This window comes from Lethenteron reissneri, chromosome 34 (assembly GCF_015708825.2).
Source record: "Lethenteron reissneri isolate LAM-NWPU_2019-01 chromosome 34, ASM1570882v1, whole genome shotgun sequence".
NCBI lineage: Eukaryota > Metazoa > Chordata > Hyperoartia > Petromyzontiformes > Petromyzontidae > Lethenteron > Lethenteron reissneri.
Genome location: NC_083812.1, coordinates 7039306 through 7057930, shown reverse-complemented (window position 1 = coordinate 7057930; position 18625 = coordinate 7039306). Strand labels below are relative to the sequence as shown.

The following is an 18625-nucleotide window of genomic DNA, read 5'->3' as shown; positions in this document are numbered from 1 at the left end:
AACTCATTTATACTGCTGGGGTACAAACATTCTGTGCTATACATGCGGAACAAGGTGTTGCTGAAAGATAATGTCGGTTTCTCGGAGTGATTGCAAAAAGAGGGGCAGCTCTGACATGCAAGCGTGTAAAACTGGCATCACAATACTTAAAGCCCGTGGCATTTAAATCCTCACCAAGTGTGTAAATGCTGTTGATCCAGGTAGCCGCCTCCTCCCCCACTTCCTTAAATGTATAACCAGTTAACCAGACAAACCACCTGTATTGTCATTTAAACGGATATATATATACACAAACACAAACTGCTAAATTATTAAGTGTGTAGATCCCAATTTCCTACATGCGTTCATACAAATGGAGGTATTTTCATCTCCTTCATAATATTACGAGGTCAGGGCTGGGTTTATAAGGAGCACGAATTCCACATGGAGTCACTGCTACTGGGTTTTAAGAAGCTTTCACTTTGGAGAGTAACAGAGGAACCTGGAGGACAAATTCATCGACAAGGTGCCAAGACAATGTTCCCAAAAAGTTAAATACCAGATTCCAGGAATTCGTATTCATCCACGATGTGATCCATAACGATCTGTTCCATGGTTACTTTTATTTCTGAATGCGTGTATGCCTCATTTGATTTTGCTTCCTTTTTACAATGCTATTACATTCACATCCTGCCATTTATTATGCATACGCTTCAATATAAAAAAAACTCATCATGTATTTAATACAGTATTTCAATAATGTGCTGTATTTTTGAAGGTTGAGTTTGAACTCTGTCAGGTATTAGAATTTCTGTTGTTCCCTTATCTCTATATGCTCACTCTGTATGTCAGTGCACTGTTTTTACACGTTGATGTTTCAATGTGTAAAAATACGGTGCACTCGGGTGCTGCACGTCAAATATTTTAAACACTGAGCAACGTTAAAGAACTCCTTCGTGTGGCTGATGTCGATGTAGAGCAATTAGAACTTCACATTGAGGTACCTGAGCCAGATCACTGTGTCACGAGTACTCGCCGCCTGATTAAGCAGCCCACTTTGTAATGAGGACCATCGCATATTTCATGGATGTTACTATTTGTTTAGCAAAAGATGCAAAGTAAAACCTTCAGGTTGTCACCCCTGCACCAATATAAAAACATCGCATGTCACGATTTGAGTCATTACCACCTTGAGGGTGGTGTTGGGCCATTTATACCCGAAGCATTAGGCTCGCAGTGTCACTCACCGTTTCCCAAATAAAGTATGACATTTTCAACAACTTGTGATTTTATAAATGCCGAGGGTGAAAATAAGCACTGGAGCATAGCTATAATATTGCTTACAAAGCGTCATACATCCAAAACATCAACACAGCGTCATTGTGACAGCACCGTGCTAAAGATAGCAAGACAAACTGCGAAACTGCTGAAGATTTTCAGAAATTGAAATGTGACCCTCTTCATGTCGAATCATATTTTATTCTTAGAATATTGCTGTTGACACATTTGTATGACGAGAAAGGCTGAACCCCATAGCTGCATGAACATCTCGTTTCTTTTTAAACTAAACATTCATCTTTTTCATGGCAATGGGTAACCCTTGAATTATGGTACCGCTAAAAATACATTATACTCGACAGATTTACAACATTTCTCACTTACAAAGCACATTAATCTACGTGTTGTAATTTAAATACAGACCACTTTGTGGGTTTCATTTCAATCAACAAAGCCGACTACAGTAATGAGTAAGTGGCCGATACATTACATGCACAAATCTCTAAAGAGAGTTCACACACTTCTATGCTATAATGGTCAACATGTGTAAAACATAAAAATGAAAAATAAAAGACATTCAATGTAAGTAGAACTATAGAGGTGAGAATAAAATGGGAGCTTGCTGGTGTGTCATAACAGGTGACGTAAAATTAAGCGGCGATGGAGTGGCGGTAGCAGTGGATGGCTGATTGTGAAGCCGGCGACCTGAGTTCAATTCGTGGTCAAAATCAGTGGAAAGTAATACCTGAACTTGTGATGGGTTCCTCCTCCACCACCCACGCTGACAAGCGTGGTGAAGTATGGTCAACAACCCTCATGGCTGACACACAGAATTGTATTGGCAAAATAATGTATATTGTATGTACTCTACTATGTTACAGTACAGTATATATAAACAATACGTTTACAGTATGTATACAGTACTGTATGTTATAGTTGACAGAAACTGTATAAACAGACACAATATTAACAACAGTATTTGTTTGTACTGTGCGATTACACACTGTATTTTTAAAAAAAACAGCCACACATTTTTCTTAGGAGGTCAGGAGATGCATTCCATGTAATAATATTTATCACCAAAATTAAGCCATTATTCTTTGGAATCTAGATGAAAAATAAACACATTGAGATGCAGAGGAAATGAAGACAACATTCCAAACTTCCTGCAATAGAGAGGACGTGCAAACGAGTGGAGGGCTTAACCCTTTTTTATTCCAAAAACAGGGACATCATACGGTCTGCCCAAGTTTAGAAATGTATGTTTTCATTGGCATTTAGCCTGATTTCTATCGTATGGACTTTGTAACCTGATCTTTGGCAAAAAACAATCATTTAAAGAATGCGATTAGCCATGATTATTTGTTCACCCAAACTCAGACAAAAATGTAATTTGAGAAGAAAGAAAGCAGTACCTAGATGTTTTCACTTTTTTTTATCTCATGACCAATTTGGTCTGCCATCTTTACAGACATCACAGGTGAACATTCTGAGAAAAGTGGTGCCGTATCCACCAACCCCTCTCCCCCTATGCCACTTTTACAAAATATCAGTGCAAGTTGAGCCCATTTTTCCCACAATACTTTTTTTAATATTTCTATATTGTTACAGTTATCTCTATGCACGGCCATGAGATATTACGCGTGCTGTAGACCACCGTTCTAGATACGTAGAATTCTTCAACTGTGATCCAGGGCCTAGAAGTGGTCCATTCGGGAAAAAAAATTGATTAAGCGCATTCGTATGGCCACACCTAACCCAGCGGCCCTGCAGTTTGCCTAAGTGTCAAAGCAATAAATAACTCGCTGGCAGGCACTCCTTGAAATACGACATTTTGGGACCTCCAAGCTAAGCATAATCACCAGAAGACTTGCGGTAGGCAAAGGTAGAACACACACGCCACTATACACAGCTTACAGTGGTGTAGCTATCTAGTAGTGTACATGCAGTGCAACTACACTGGGGCCCAGGGACCAGGATACACGAACGGGGGTAACTCTTGGATTGGTGACCCTATTCAATTTCTTGCACCAGGGCTCTCATGTCGGCCATACAAATGCCACCGATAGCCAAGTAACTGCCACTGTACCTTGAAATTCGCTTTGTGTTTTCTGTAGTTTCACAACTCTTTTGATACACTCATGTCTATAATTTAAATGCAAGTGCCGACTAAATGTTATACATTAAATACATTGAATGGTGGATTCAGGTCTGGAGGCCTGGAGTTGCCACATAGATCACACATGATGTAATTTCTAACCAATCATACGGAAGTTAAATGTGTAATGGAACGTGGTACAGTGTGAACCGATGAAGATGATATGTAGATAATGACAAAAAAAGTGACCAGATGTTCAGTGCACATGACCGATGTCCACATGCAAAGCGTTTGATTTATGGCAGCAAGTGGCCGTGACGCTACAACAAAACAAAACCGTTGGCCTGCAGTGATAAACGTTTCAGACCCTCAATGATAGTGGGGGAGAGATGGCGAACACCGATTCAGGCTCCTGGCGGACCTGACAGAGCACATTCCCCACGAGTCACACCCACATCACAATGTCAAGCGCCTCACCCCGTTGCTCCACCGTTTACACAAACCTCGTCCAAGCTTCTTTGCAGCTACAATGCCATACCTGTCAACCCCTTATCAGTGCCCTACCTTATTACAGACCAATTCAGACCTTATTGGTCACCCAGTGTGTTTATAAACCCCAACGTTCATCCTTCAGAGTCCCATCACAAGGGAGAAACACAAACAAATATACAATTGTTTTAAGATATTTTTTTGCCCGTAGTGAAACGGCTGTACCCGTATTGACCTGAAAACTCAATTTCCCTGAAAAAGAATACGGGTAAACCGTATGGTCTGACAGGTATGTCTACCCGTTCACACAAACCTCGTCCAAACTGCTTTGCCGGCTATAATACAAAAAAATATTTTTTCAGGATAAAACGGTTTGTGGTGCGTGTGCCTGAATAGTTGATATATATACACGCATATTTCCGTGTTATTCATCGTCTTTTCATTTCAGTAAAATGTATGGATTCATAATCCTGCATAATAGTTACATGTTCAATTATTGCCACGTGCAACAATAGGCTAAAATGAAAGAAAGCCACAAGGATACATTTGTCTTGTTTTCACACGAGGCGAGGAAGCAAGGTCTCTAAAATTCTGCCTGCTAACTACTGAATTGGAAGACATTCATTTTCAGTAGTTTCGAGATGAATCATGATGAATGCATCTCATACTCCCACACAACACATTAATGAACGTGGAACAACCGCATGTCGCAAAGCATCTCAAGTGCCCTTTCATATTAATTATACGGTCTATAACATTACTGTATTACGTGTAATTTACAGCCATATATGGTGGCGCATGCCTGTAATCCAGCACTGTGGGAGAAAGGGTTGGTGGGTCGCACACATGCTGCGAAACTCCCTTCCTGTGTAAGTCGAGGTGCCCATACCCTGGCTCACAAGGAGGAAATACAGCAAGTGTACTAAACGCCATATTTTTCTTTCACTTCTATAAACACTCATTAATTGGCTGAAAACATCTTAACATCAAAACCCAATGCAGGACCCTCCTGCAAAGCAAGTCATAGGACTTGTGTGATTTTCTTTGATAAATAAGCAAATTAACTGCTGGATGAAGGCTTCCCCCTCGCCATATTGGTCCAGGGGGTTGTTTGAGCATACTTCAGCGTGTTGGTCCGTGTGGGTTAATTAACAGGGGACCTCAGAATGGCTCGTATCACTTGTATTAATACATGGCCAGAAATAAAACTCAGGTCACCAGGTTCATAATGAAATGCGCCAACCACTTCGCTAATGCACCACCACTATATAGTAAGTGTCATTAATATGAACAAAAACATCCGTTAAAATGTCTTTCAGTTATCAATCTAAGTACAGTACATTATTTCACCTGTGACCACATCACCCAGATTTCACCTAGTCTCAGAAGCTAAGCAGCAGAGTTGAGCATGTGCAGTGCTCGGATGGGCAACCGCCATGCATGACATTGTGGGGCTGCATGATGGGACAGCAGCGAATCGTGCAACAGAATCTGTTGTGACACTGCCCAGTACTTTCTGTGCTCCTCACCTTCAGCAGCCCATACTAATCAGCACAGTAAAGAATGGTTAAATAGGCAACCCCCGTGACCTGCTAAGCATGGGGAGGCCCTCATCCGGTAGTGGATACAAACAAAAAAACTGGAAATTTGCACGCACGTAAATTATATCAATCACAATGCAATATCTGCATGCGCCGGTTTAATGTTTTTGGCTCATTTCCACTGTTGGTTGCTCTTTTTGTTTCCCCACCGCCCTCGAGTTTATTTTTTCTTGCAGGGTCCCCCATTGACTCTCGACACAAAACAGTGAAGCACAATCGTGAATAAGTCAACAAACAATGAAGCCGTCGTTTTCAAAAACATGGCAACTGGGCGGTAACGTTTTTCGTTGTTACATTTAAGTTCTCATTCAACAAGGCTCTTCAACAGCGTGCAAAGCAGACAGAACGTGGGACTGCGCGGCACGTGCGAGGGAAACAACAAGCACATTGTGCAAATGTTTCTGGTTCTGGCACGTGGAAGCCAACGGCAACGGTTAACACGCTAGGCTTTTGGATGCTTCTTCGCCAAACCGAGAGTTCACTTTATAAATGTGTGCGCTTTTAGACGGTGATTATAGTCCCGTGTGTTTTTAATTGACTAATAGTTTGGCACGAGGAATGATGTTGGAGTCAGACAAAAAATTCTGAAAAAATTCATGTTCGTGATGACTGTATTGGAAAATGCGGTATATTGTTAGGCTCTAAGGCACCCAAATTCGAAACAGATGCATGATGATGATGCGTCCAAAAACTTATGAGGCAGGAAGCCTTGGGTGATCACTTTTAAAGCCCATTCATTCTGAGACTTAACAACGTCATCCCTTAACGTCTAACAAATTACAGTGGCCAGCTGTTCCACATTAAAACTGAACAATTATTTGAAAAAAAAAGGTTGCTACTCTCCCCAAGAATAGTAGTTACGTAGCAATACTTGTAAAATAATTAAAATACCTCGTACTGTGATGAAGAGGCACTACACTCACGATTATTGTATATAGTACCCATCGGGTAATATTTCATTGACAGCCAACTAACCGCATAGGTGTAAAATAAAAGTAAGAGGCCTAAACATAATTCTCGATTACAAATTCAGGTCTGCAAATGGCTGGTCAACCCTCTTGTCATCCGCTCACGGGTCACAGATTAAATGCCAACTTGGAGAGGCCTCGCCAGTCCTGCCGGGTTTGCTGGTGCCATGTTAGAAGTCCGGGGGTATTTGTGGAATTTCCTGCGTTGGCCAGAGTTACGCGCAATATCGGAACCTAGCAGGCCGTGAGATAATTGCACTGTACGGCAGATATAAACATGTTTCGCTAGGCAGGCTCTGACTGCTATATTGCTGAGAAGAAAAATCTGACAACGGTAGCATGGAAGATCAGGGGGGCTGCCAGCCTTGTCGCAATTTCGTCCTCTGTAATCTTGATTTGAAGCTTTCGTGACTGCAGGAATCCATACTCTTTGGTTCTCTCGGTAAAGTCACGTAGTTTGTGTTGCGATCGAAACGTCGTGATCTATTATTTTTTCTACCTACGTGTCTTTACCGAAAGAACCAAAGAGGATCGTCCTCTGTACCCACACGCCGTGTCCATGTTACCCGTGAAACAATGCTAAGAAGAGTGGAGTTGTTTTTAAGTGACGGCAGGCATCCCCCAGTCATTTTTAGCAAAAGGTAGCATGCATGACTGGAGATGATATAATGTACAAGGTTGCAACTTTACCCTGTAACAAATGGTTGTCACATCACTGAACATCACGTCAGTGTAAAACCATGCCATCGTTACTTTAAGGCGAGGATAAACACCTCAAAAATACATGCTGGTGTCCACCATAACAATGGTCAGTTGCAGTTATATAGCTGTAAATGTGAGCAAAATAAAAAAAAACCCTCATAAGTTGTCATCCTAAAACTGAAGGCAACACGTACAATCAGTGACCAGCATATGAACTTTAAGTTGAACCGGTCACCTTTGTGTTCATGCTAAGAGGGTGTAAAACCGCACAGAAAATGGTGTGATATCTGTAACGATCACCCCACGTAGAATGCCCGCCCACGTACTGACCTGCTTGAACTCAATAAACGACCGAGCCAGCACGGGATCAATGAAACGGGGGATTACGGGGCACTCAACGGAAAATGTAAAGCACCACTTGTACCCTTCGGGTTGTACGTCTGATTTGTCCTGAATTAAACTCTTAAAATATGTCTCCCCGGCAGTTGTCAGCATGGCAGCAGCCATATACTATCGGCTCGCATGTAAAATTATGTGAGGGGCGCTCAAAGATAATCTTTTGTGAATAAACACGTGTGTTAAATATCACCTTCGGACCATAACGTCTGCTTTGATGGAGGTGCGGAGGTGCCACCGATTAGCACAGTTGGCTACCTACGGTGCGAAAGGTCAACATATATATACATATGTACACGGTGGCTCTGGTGGAGATAACCGATAGGTTCACTCATCCGCAAATTAAGAGTATTGCTTAATGATGAAACCATCGGCGAAGACACATTCCAGCCGTGTGGACTCCCTCGTGCCACTGGACACAGGTGGAGGAGGCAACGACAGTGAGCCTGGGCGCCACGGTGGCGAGATGTTAACTACATCGCCTGGTATGCAGGAGGTTGTGGATTAAATCCCAACGCTGACGCCTGTTGTATATTTGAGTTTGCATGTCTCTTTCCCCGTGGCCGTGTGGATTTTTTGTCCGGGGCCTCAGGTTTTTCCCTCCACATTTAGATACTGTACATGCTTTTAGAGTGTTGGCTGCGAAAGATTTCCACGTGATAAGCCACTTCTCGTTGGGCTATCATTTGGGGCCAGGTCGCTTCTGAAAGAGAACTGTATTGCTCAATGGACCTTACCTGGTAAATTAATAAAAATAAAAATAACAAAATGTAGCCACTGGGTGTGATTGAGAATGTATTTGAAAGAATCAGTCGCAAATGTAATTAATTATATAGTACAGATTTGTTACAATGGAGAGGGCCAATAACATCATTTACACTGGCTGGGGCAAACATTCACCAAACTATGTGGCAAACATATCTTCACTTACTGTGTTAGCTGTTCACAATTGTGGACAAATCATAACACTGCCCTCTGCTCTTGAACGTGCACAAGTGTCCTCCTCAGTTGGTAGCTTCAACTTGAGAGTTGTTGTCAGCAGCATTATATCCATTTTTATCAAAGTATATACAATCATGTATCTTCTTCGAAGCCAAACGTCTCATTATTGCATGGGATCAGCTGCTTGCATTTACTTTATCAGTGTACTTCTATTCAATACAAATACAAAGATCCCCCGTGTAGCCTTAAACTGTTTGGGCAAGTGCTGTTAGCAAGCACCTATGAAGGCCGGCACGGCACACGAGGGGGTGGATGGCCAGCACCACGCATGGCTGCCTTCATCTTCCTTGTAGCGATGCTTACACACTGCACTAGGTACTCATTTGAGGCCGAGTCGACCTAGGGGAGGCCCAGGACCCGTTCAGATAATCATCAACGGTGTTGACTGCTCCCCATATTCTGCCTCTCCTTACAACACACCCACTCTCTTGATATCTCATTCCACCACATTGTTCCATCAACCCTCAGTCTCCCTCTACTCCTCTTGCACTACACCGGAATAATCTCCAAGGACTTATATTCTTAGGTTTTTTCGGTAAAGTCACGTAGGTAAAACATCAAAATTAATGAAAATAAAATAAAATAAAAACAAAAATCACGACGTTTCGGAGGCAACACAAGTCTCCGTCATCAGGTGGGACCGTCACAGCCAGTGTTCGCTCCCGTGTCTCTGCTCCCCCGCCTTCTAACAACCTGCACTGACCAGCGTGGTGAAGTATGGTAAAATAACCTTAGCGACCCCTGATGGTGTGGCGAGGCCCTCATCCAGCAGTGCAATGACAAGGCTCTGTACATGCACACGTTCAAAATTATTTAATTTGTAATTAAATACCGTGCCAATACTGAATAATGGAATATTTCCCTTATCAGCAAGTATGCTACGCTAATTCGTCAGAATGCTTGCGGTCGCTTAGTCTGGAACCATTGTCTGGGCGGATGGGCTAAAAAAAGCCTCGGCGGTAATTATAAGAAGCGTCTGTTAATGACGACAGTGGTAAACTATTTCGTGCATTTCAGCTGCTCACACATTCCGAGGGTCATTCCATCATGCCCTGAAAGCAATCAGGTGGATTCCAGCAGACAGCCAGTTTTGCCCGACATGTGGTTAAGCCCAATAAATAGCAAAACACAAGAAAATTGCCGAAACAACAAGGCGACTGGGTAATGTACCGAACGTAGCTGTAAATGGTTAATTAGCAACATGGTGCACCCTGGCTTTGCGTAATTAAACGAGTGCCTAAAAGGCTGCGGTTTTACAGCCGAATTACAAACCTTAAGGTAGAAATGTCATTAAAGTAGTTATATTTGAGCGTGGAAAAAAAACAGCTTCTAAAAGCTGACCACGTTATGTGCCACTGGTTTCCCACCGCATTTCTGAAACACTGAACTGCATAAAAAACTAAAAAATACATCACCACATGAACATAAACACCAATAATTAACGGTGTTTAATTTTATAAAGTTCAGCACACACCGCATGCAGCAGAATTTCCCTTTTCCCACACCGAATCAATTTGCTGCCTCTCATAGAAATCAGGCGAAGATTGCTTAGAGTTTCATCACCTAACGTGCAAAACTCGGGACCATTTACAATCACGCATGCATTTCCCCACGGGTTGTCCCGAATGGGATGGACGTCAAGGCTGTCCCGAATGGATGGACATCAAACATCAATGGACGTGATGGAAGGGTTGCCATCTCTTTCCCACGCATCCTCCGATTAGCACGGCTGGCAACGTAGGGTGCAAAAGAAGTTCAATGTGCAGTACATACATCTCTGTTGAAAGCCGCAGCAACGGGCGAAGAGGCGAGTTAAATCTCAGAGGTGTCGGTGAAGGTGAACGCGGTTACGTAGTCGCGCATTGACGGCCCCCAAAAGGAACTCGAAAGATACGGCGAATGAGACAGCTGGAGGAGTTGATGATCGAGTTATGGGCGAAACTTGTTGCCATTTGCCAAGGGGAGAACGACGACTTACCCGGCTGATGGTGAGAGGCTGGTCAAGGTCCCTTCCTCCCACGAGACGGAACCCCCACGGCGCTGGACCCGTCAAGATGACTTGCTGCGGCATGGCTGGGCGACGGCTGGGAGGAGTGATCTTCTACTCGTGGCTGTGTAACGAAACGTCAAAGAAACAAAATAACCAATAAAGGGACAACTCAAGTCCAACCCCGCCACCACTACACACACACACGCGTTCACACAGAGCGTACACACTCGATACGGCAGGCACTAGGTGTGGCTATGCACAATGCAACGTTTATTCGCACGAAATTTGAGTGATGTTTGTACTTTGCGGATTGAGGAGCGTACGTGAGATGCCGTTATAGTCTTGGTGTAGGGTATATACCTGAGAAAGTGCTCCCAAGTATGTGGATTTGCGTGCTTAGGGACTCGGTGTGTTGTGATTTAACCTGAGACTATCAGCTTAGAGCCCCGTGTGTGGTTTAACCTGAGAACAATACCAGCTTAGAGCCCGGTGTGGTTTAACCTGAGACCAATATCAGCTTAGAGCCGTGTGTGGTTTAACCTGAGACCAACATCAGCTTAGAGCCCGTGTGTGGTTTAACCTGAGACCAATATCAGCTTAGAGCCCGGTGTGGTTTAACCTGAGACCAATATCAGCTTAGAGCCCGTGTGTAGTTTAACCTGAGAACAATATCAGCTTAGTGTCCGTGTGTGGTTTAACCTGAGAACAATACCAGCTTAGAGCCCGGTGTGGTTTAACCTGAGACCAATATCAGCTTAGAGCCCGGTGTGGTTTAACCTGAGACCAATATCAGCTTAGAGCCCGTGTGTAGTTTAACCTGAGAACAATATCAGCTTAGAGCCCGTGTGTGGTTTAACCTGAGACCAATATCATATTCGTGCCCGGTGTGGTTTAACCTGAGACCAATATCAGCTTAGTGCCGTGTGTGGTTTAACCTGAGACCAATATCAGCTTAGTGCCCGTGTGTGGTTTAACCTGAGAACAATACCAGCTTAGAGCCCGTGTGTGGTTTAACCTGAGACCAATATCAGCTTAGAGCCCGTGTGTGGTTTAACCTGAGACCAATATCAGCTTAGAGCCCGTGTGTGGTTTAACCTGAGACCAATATCAGCTTAGAGCCCGTGTGTGGTTTAACCTGAGAACAATATCAGCTTAGAGCCCGTGTGTGGTTTAACCTGAGACCAATATCAGCTTAGAGCCCGTGTGTGGTTTAACCTGAGACCAATATCAGCTTAGAGCCCTGTGTGGTTTAACCTGAGACCAATATCAGCTTAGATCCGTGTGTGGTTTAACCTGAGAACAATACCAGCTTAGAGCCGTGTGTGGTTTAACCTGAGAACAATATCAGCTTAGAGCCCTGTGTGGTTTAACCTGAGACCAATATCAGCTTAGATCCGTGTGTGGTTTAACCTGAGAACAATACCAGCTTAGAGCCGTGTGTGGTTTAACCTGAGACCAATACCAGCTTAGAGCCGTGTGTGGTTTAACCTGAGAACAATACCAGCTTAGAGCCCTGTGTGGTTTAACCTGAGAACAATACCAGCTTAGAGCCCTGTGTGGTTTAACCTGAGACCAATATCAGCTTAGATCCGTGTGTGGTTTAACCTGAGAACAATATCAGCTTCGTGCCCGTGTGTGGTTTAACCTGAGACGAACAGCAGCTTGGAGCGCGTGCGAGCCTTCACCTATGGCGATACGCAGCAGAGCTCCTGGCGCGTCCTCTCCTGCACGGCGCGCCTCTCGGAGTGAGTTGAAAAGCGCTGCTGCGCCAGATGCCGCCTTTATGAACGACGAGGGGGTGCAACCAACGGACGGAGGCGACAGCATTCAACAACTCCTCCTCCCACCACCACCTCCTCCTCCTCCCCACTACCCTCACCATCAAGCCAGCCCAGCCACAACGCTTTCCTCTCTTGCCATCACACAGCGATTGTCCATCAATTCGTAGATTTTTTTTGGGGGAGGGGGGGGGGGTCCATAGAGAGCCCCTATCCAGGGTGCTTGGCCTACTCTTCCAACGAACGTCAGACGCATTGCAAGAGGCGGCAGTAAACAGTGTCCACGTGTTTTCCATTTAGGGGCCGTCCATAAATGACGTCACGCGATTTTGGCCGATTTTTGACCCCCCCCCCCCTCGTCACACGGCGTTACAAAAAGTCAGACGCCCCTCAAATATGACGTCACAAAGCTCTGCCCCCCCCCCAAAACCATATTTTGAAAATAAAACATGCTTCAAATCACTTTAAACCATTGTCATTGTAGTGCGTATTTATTGTGGCGCTGCACTCTGTTGTAGGAGAAAACACGTATTCAAAAGGAGGCGTTGGAAAACTGAAAAAATTCACTTGAAAATATCCAACGTCTAACTAAAACTGCAGATGTTCAGAATATTATATTGAAATTATCTTATAATTATAAAATATTAAAAGTAATTATAACTTTTAAAAAATACTTGAAACTTTGTAGTAGAACGAAGCAAAATGGAGAGTACAATTATCACAATTACATTCATTCCACAGAATGACAAGCCCTGGTCGAATCATTAGAATCAAAATGGTTAATAACAATCATTAAAAAATGTACTAAATTAATGCTTCTCCATTCTCCCATGGAGAAGCAAAATGCTCCTTCATGGAATAAAAAAACCAATCAATTTTTTGCACACAAAATACTAAATCGTGCATACGATAACTGAATCGTGAGCGGTTCAAATTTGTTTTTATTTCCATAAGGGAAGTCCGTAGTTAAATCAAAGATCCCAAATGGTTAAATTCAGTCACTCATGGTTCATAGTAGGAGAATGGCGAAAAGAAGCATGACGCCATTTTCTGGGTACAAAGAACTAAAATTATATAACGACTGCATTAAAATTGATTTACACTTCCTCTTTCTGACGAAATATTATTCTCAATAAAAGTGTGGCGTAGTTTGACTTCTGGTTCTTATGTTTAACATTATAATATAATCTATACTTTAAATAAAAGGTGACCTTAATACATTTAAATAATCAAAAAGTTAATAATGAAAATTTATAAAAATTAGTGTTGTTATAACAATTCAATTTAATGAAGTAGAACGTGTTGTTTATATTTATTTAAAGTTGCGCATTTTGATGTGATGTCACATTTCTCAAACCCCCCCCTCCCCCCCTCGTCACACATCGTCACAAATGTCTGACCCCCCTCCCTCCCCTAGGTGCATGACGTCGTTTATGGACGCCCCCCTACGACATTTGTGCGTCAATGCACGCATCTTAGACGCACTAAACAGATACTAGAGGGGCATATTTTCGACCTTACAACACCTTCGGATTGTACGGCGCTCAGTCACTTATTTGATTGCAAAAGCTTCTTTACACTTCGCTGATTTGCACGTTGTTTTATTATTACTATTGGATACCACTGAGGTGTGTGTGTTATTGTTTGGCCCGCCAAAGGTATTTGATAGCTCGTCATTCGGCTCACAGAAAGAAAAAGTGCCCGGTGTAGTGATGTGTCGCGAATCACAACCACCGTCATCACCGCGTGTTCCTGCGGCTGGGTTCATTCCAACACGACCCGGTTCACTCGCGTGATCCTTGCAGCACGCGGGGTTGTTGCTGTTGTTGTACGCGTCTGTGATTCAACAAACACCCTGCATATGAGAGGGAGGACAGGAGCCCAGGTCATTATTGTGATGGCTGATGACGGTGAATGCCTCGGAGTGTACAGCCCTTTGTCAATCCACCGACCTTTCAGTCATGGGGGTTGTTTGGCCATACCACGCTTGGACATGCAGGTCGTCTACGACCGCTTCAGATATAACTCAACCACAGATGCTAGCCGTGGCCAGGAATTTAACTCGGGTGGTTCATAGCGCAAACCCAGTAAACATAGAGCGTCGGGCTAATATTGGGGAAATTTTGGTCGTACGGTTCCAACCATATGTAAAGGAGAGCCGACACAAGATTGCAGGGGGTTCGTCTTTTAATCTTTTTCTCCCATCCACACCTGTCCCCAGCCGTCCCAATCACGTTCCCGCCAAAGGCCCCTTCTTCCCGCCCGTTCTCCCCTTATATCTCCTCGATTACCCCTCCCACTAACACTCCTATTGGTGGGAATCATTCTCCTGACACCCCTACACATATGCTAACGCTGGCCCCGACGTTACATGTGTAGTGCTTCAACGCACGCATATTCGAGAACGACTGCATGTCCACGCTGGGCAGCCAGAAAAGGTGGTTGGTGAGCATCATCATGGGAATGTCAAGAGCAGCCAAGGTCAGGATGACCTTTGGGGTAATTCCGTTGGAGTAAACAAGGTGGGAGGTGGACCGGAATTCAAAAGACCGGTATCTGCCAATCATAGAGGGATCTTCTGGAGAATGTTCTGGAAGAGGTCGCGAGGGATTTATAAGACGGGCAAAACGGACCCACCAAGCTAGTTAGAGTATTCTTGGGCGAGAGTAGTCCTGTGTGGACCTGGGTAGGCTAGGATAGGTTCGCTAGGGGCAAGCGCAGTCCGTACGTCGGCACGCTTGACCCCTGGGGCTGCCGTGGTGTCAACCCGCTGAGACAGCGAGACACGGCAGCCGGGAGGGGTGAAACAAGGAGGGTAGAGAATAGGATAGGGAAGGACAGTAGAGAATAGGATAGGGACGCGGCGAGTGAGGGAGCGAACGAGCGACGGGCGGCGGATCCTCGGCTTAACTAAACAAGTGTTATATAAACAAACTGGAATAAAGTGGCCCGGACAGAAGACAAGAAATCGTCTGCCTTTATTTACTGGGAATGTGACAACTACTACGCCACCACTCCACCACATGAATTCATGGTAACCATTTACTACTATAATGAGCCAAGAATGTCTGTGTGTCCCGTGCGTGACGTCACTCCACGTCGGCCAGTCTCCCTAATTAATAATCATGAATAGATGATGTCATCCACATGGACCCCCCCCCTCATTAATATTAATTAGTGGGGGACGTCACTCCACCTGGGGAGGTGAGGCACCTCCTCCCCCCTCCTCAGCGTCAACTTACAAGGCTAGTTAGTTATACTGTAACTAGTTAGTTATACTTTAACTAGTTAGTTATACTCTAACTAACCTTTTGCCCGTCCAAGGACGGGTGTATTTCAGTAAATTTGAAACTTGCAAACGAAAATTAATGCGTGTGCAATTTGTAAGGGCGCGGTGACAGACCTATTTCATTTAAAGGTTATAATCCCTTGTTCATCATGACGTCCTTTTTACTTTGACGTCTCAACAGCGTTACGGAGATCGCGTGACGTAGTGAGGGTTGTCAGTTGACGCCGAGGAGGGGGGAGGAGGCGCCTCGCCCCCCCCCCATGTGGAGTGACGTCAGCCGCTAATTATTATTATGGGGGGGGGGTGTCAATTTGTAAGACGTGAACCTCTTCATGATTATTAATTAGGCAGGCTGTTCGATGTGGAGTGACGTCACCTGCTCATGATTATTAATGAGGGGGGCTGGCCGACGTGGAGTGACGTTACGCGCGGGACACACAGACATTCTTGGCTCATCATAGTAGTAAATGACAGTAGCAAAACATCCACGTCACACCTCCTGTCATCATCCCACTCCGTGTTCGATGTATAATCCAGAGGATTTTAGGTAGTGCTCGTGCACTATTCAGAGATTGCACAAGTAGATGGCTCCGAGTTAGCCAACTCGGTTGTCTGCGTGAGGTGGTACAGCAAGTAGGGTTACGTTGGAGGTGCTTGAAAGTTATTCTCGTATGTTGAAACAGAAAAGTCGAAAGATCCCAAGAAAAAAAAGAATTCTAAAAAATGTTGAAATCCTCTGCAAACTCTGCACGTTACTCAGGTTGTGTGCTGTGTTGGGATTAATAGGTGATGGGTAACACCACTTGAACAATCCATGCAGGCTACAAAGCATATATTTGTGTGTGTGTGTGCGCGCTAACAGACCACACACCTGGCGAGATATGTATGTAAACACTATACTGGAAAGGTATTTAACAGGAAGTGGGCACAGTAATGAGACGTTGACAAATGGAAACATTTCCTTTTAATAAATGTGAAAGTAAACAGCAATCGAAGACGCCCAAGACGCGGAGCTTACACGCAAAACATTGCGTTGGCAAAATCTTAATGCAAATTAAAACCCTTAAAGTCCTAAAGAAGACTATGCAATTGCCCATCATCGCCATTATAAAAATACACAGGTGTGCGATGATTCTGACAACACGTCATGCTGTATTAGATGTGTCTTCAGGCCCATTACGTTAGAGACACCCCACTGAATTCTAATTACCCTATTTACTTTATTCGCAACAGGCCACTGAATACTGTGGAAGTCATGGCTCAGGATCTCCAACAAACAGGGTGTTAAATTATGTACGGTAATCCATCCGATTTAGATTGGTGAAATGTTGTTTCCTCTGTGATGTCTAACACACACAGGTCGCCGTGTATACTGCGTGAGTCTTCCAGCACTTGCACAAGTATTTTGGACACCTGTGAATAACGCAGTAAGAGGCGTCGTTTATAAAACGCCACGGAAGACACAACATCCACGGCAGATAAGGATGCAGCGTGGGAATCACGATAACTCCACTGAAGCGGACAGCCCCGTCTGGCATTTGGCCCAATGTGAATCGTCTATACGTCTACGATAACAAACACAAAACAGCGCTCTTCCTGTTACCGAGACGACGGTGTTGTGTGTGTTTGGGTTTGAGTCTAGGGCGTTCACGCCCTTTCATCGTTTAGCTCATCACCTGCCATGCGACCCGCGCAGGTAAGAGTCACACACCTAAGTCACACACGTGTGCGGCTCGCGCGCCCTGATGAGTCATGCAGGACGAAGGCAACGTGCCCTTCCTTAAAAGCAACGAGGGCCAGAAAGGAAATGGCCAATGTAAGCAATAAAACAATACCACCTCTTATACCTTCACCACCGCACATTACTTGGTTAATGCACTCCACGTCAACACCTTGGCTGCCTTGACAATTCAGCCATTGATAGTAACACAATCACAGTCGTGTGGCTTGATTTATACGGTAATTTATAACAGCAAATAACCCATTTGTGTGTGTGTGTAGGGAATATAGCAATTTCACTGGATGCGAATTGTACGAGTATAATTTGTAAACCTGTGTGAAATGTGTGCAATTTACGATTCGAACGATTAAAGTGGAATGTGGATGGAAATTCCATGTCCAATGGTTGAGAGGACAAAAAACAACATTCAGGAAAAAAAATGTTTCACAAGTGATTAGCTAGTAACCGTAATACAATTGTGCGCGAGATGAATGGTGAGAACCGAGCCAATCTTAACATGGCTCGAATAGAATCCTACAAGTTATCGTCTTATCACCTGGGCATGGCCCTTCCACGAATGAAGGGGAGAAATATCAAGCTCGCATGCGTTCACTGAAACAACAATGATTACCACCGAAGGGCAAGGCAAATGAAAAGTTCAAAACCAGGATTTATCATTCGGAGACCTCCATGCAGAACTTCCTCGTTATCGCTTGTAAACATGTACACTATGTTGTAGGCTTCCAGTGAGAACGCATTCATCAAACAGGGGTAATAACGTCTCAATTGCCAAGGTTAGGCAGTGGCAGGGCTATACGTTACAAACAGGCAAGTTTGTTCCCTCCCATCAGCCTTTTATAGTCTTTCAGGCGACATCAATGGATTTGTGGTTTCCAACTTAACCTGGGCTCTGAAAAAGTGTGGTTTTAGAAGCTCAATTCTTTATGTATTTGAAGAATGTTTGAGTGTTTCAGTTTTGTAGTTGTGCACTCATGATGTACAAAACGCCTCACTTTCGGCTTCACCCTGTGGTTGGACTAATGTCACAGCATGTGTAACAGAAACTAAAGATGCTGCGGCAACGAGCTGTTATTTCTCTCGGCCGGTATAAGTACGTTGTGGGTTCGACTTCAAACCTTATTCCCTCCACATTTAGAAACATGTTTAGAGTGTTCGGCTGCTATACATTTCCACATAAGCCATTTCGTTAAGCTTTCATTCGTGGCCAGGTCGCTTCTGAAAAAGAGCTAAAGAGCTCAATGAACTTTACCGGGTAATTAAACGTTTATAATTTTCAAGATAAATCAGCAATATTCAGCCTTGTGTGCTGCCAGA

General features: G+C 44.0%; 1 protein-coding gene across 4 annotated transcripts in view; it reads right to left on the bottom strand.

The window, feature by feature from the left end:
* Positions 1-12342, bottom strand: part of LOC133350627 (PDZ and LIM domain protein 3-like) — a 43241-nt gene extending 30899 nt beyond the window's left edge. For 2 of the 4 annotated variants that reach the window (XM_061565202.1, XM_061565204.1), the window contains exons 1-2: positions 12149-12301; positions 10492-10624 (exon numbers count right to left, since the gene is read on the bottom strand). In XM_061565202.1, the coding sequence (XP_061421186.1) occupies positions 10492-10584 (93 nt within the window). In that variant the 5' untranslated portion in view covers positions 10585-10624; positions 12149-12301. Of the gene's footprint in view, positions 1-10491; positions 10625-12148 lie in introns of all 4 variants that reach the window. The other 2 variants (XM_061565203.1, XM_061565206.1) reach the window with 2 other exon arrangements.
* Between the last annotated feature and the right edge of the window lie 6283 nt (positions 12343-18625).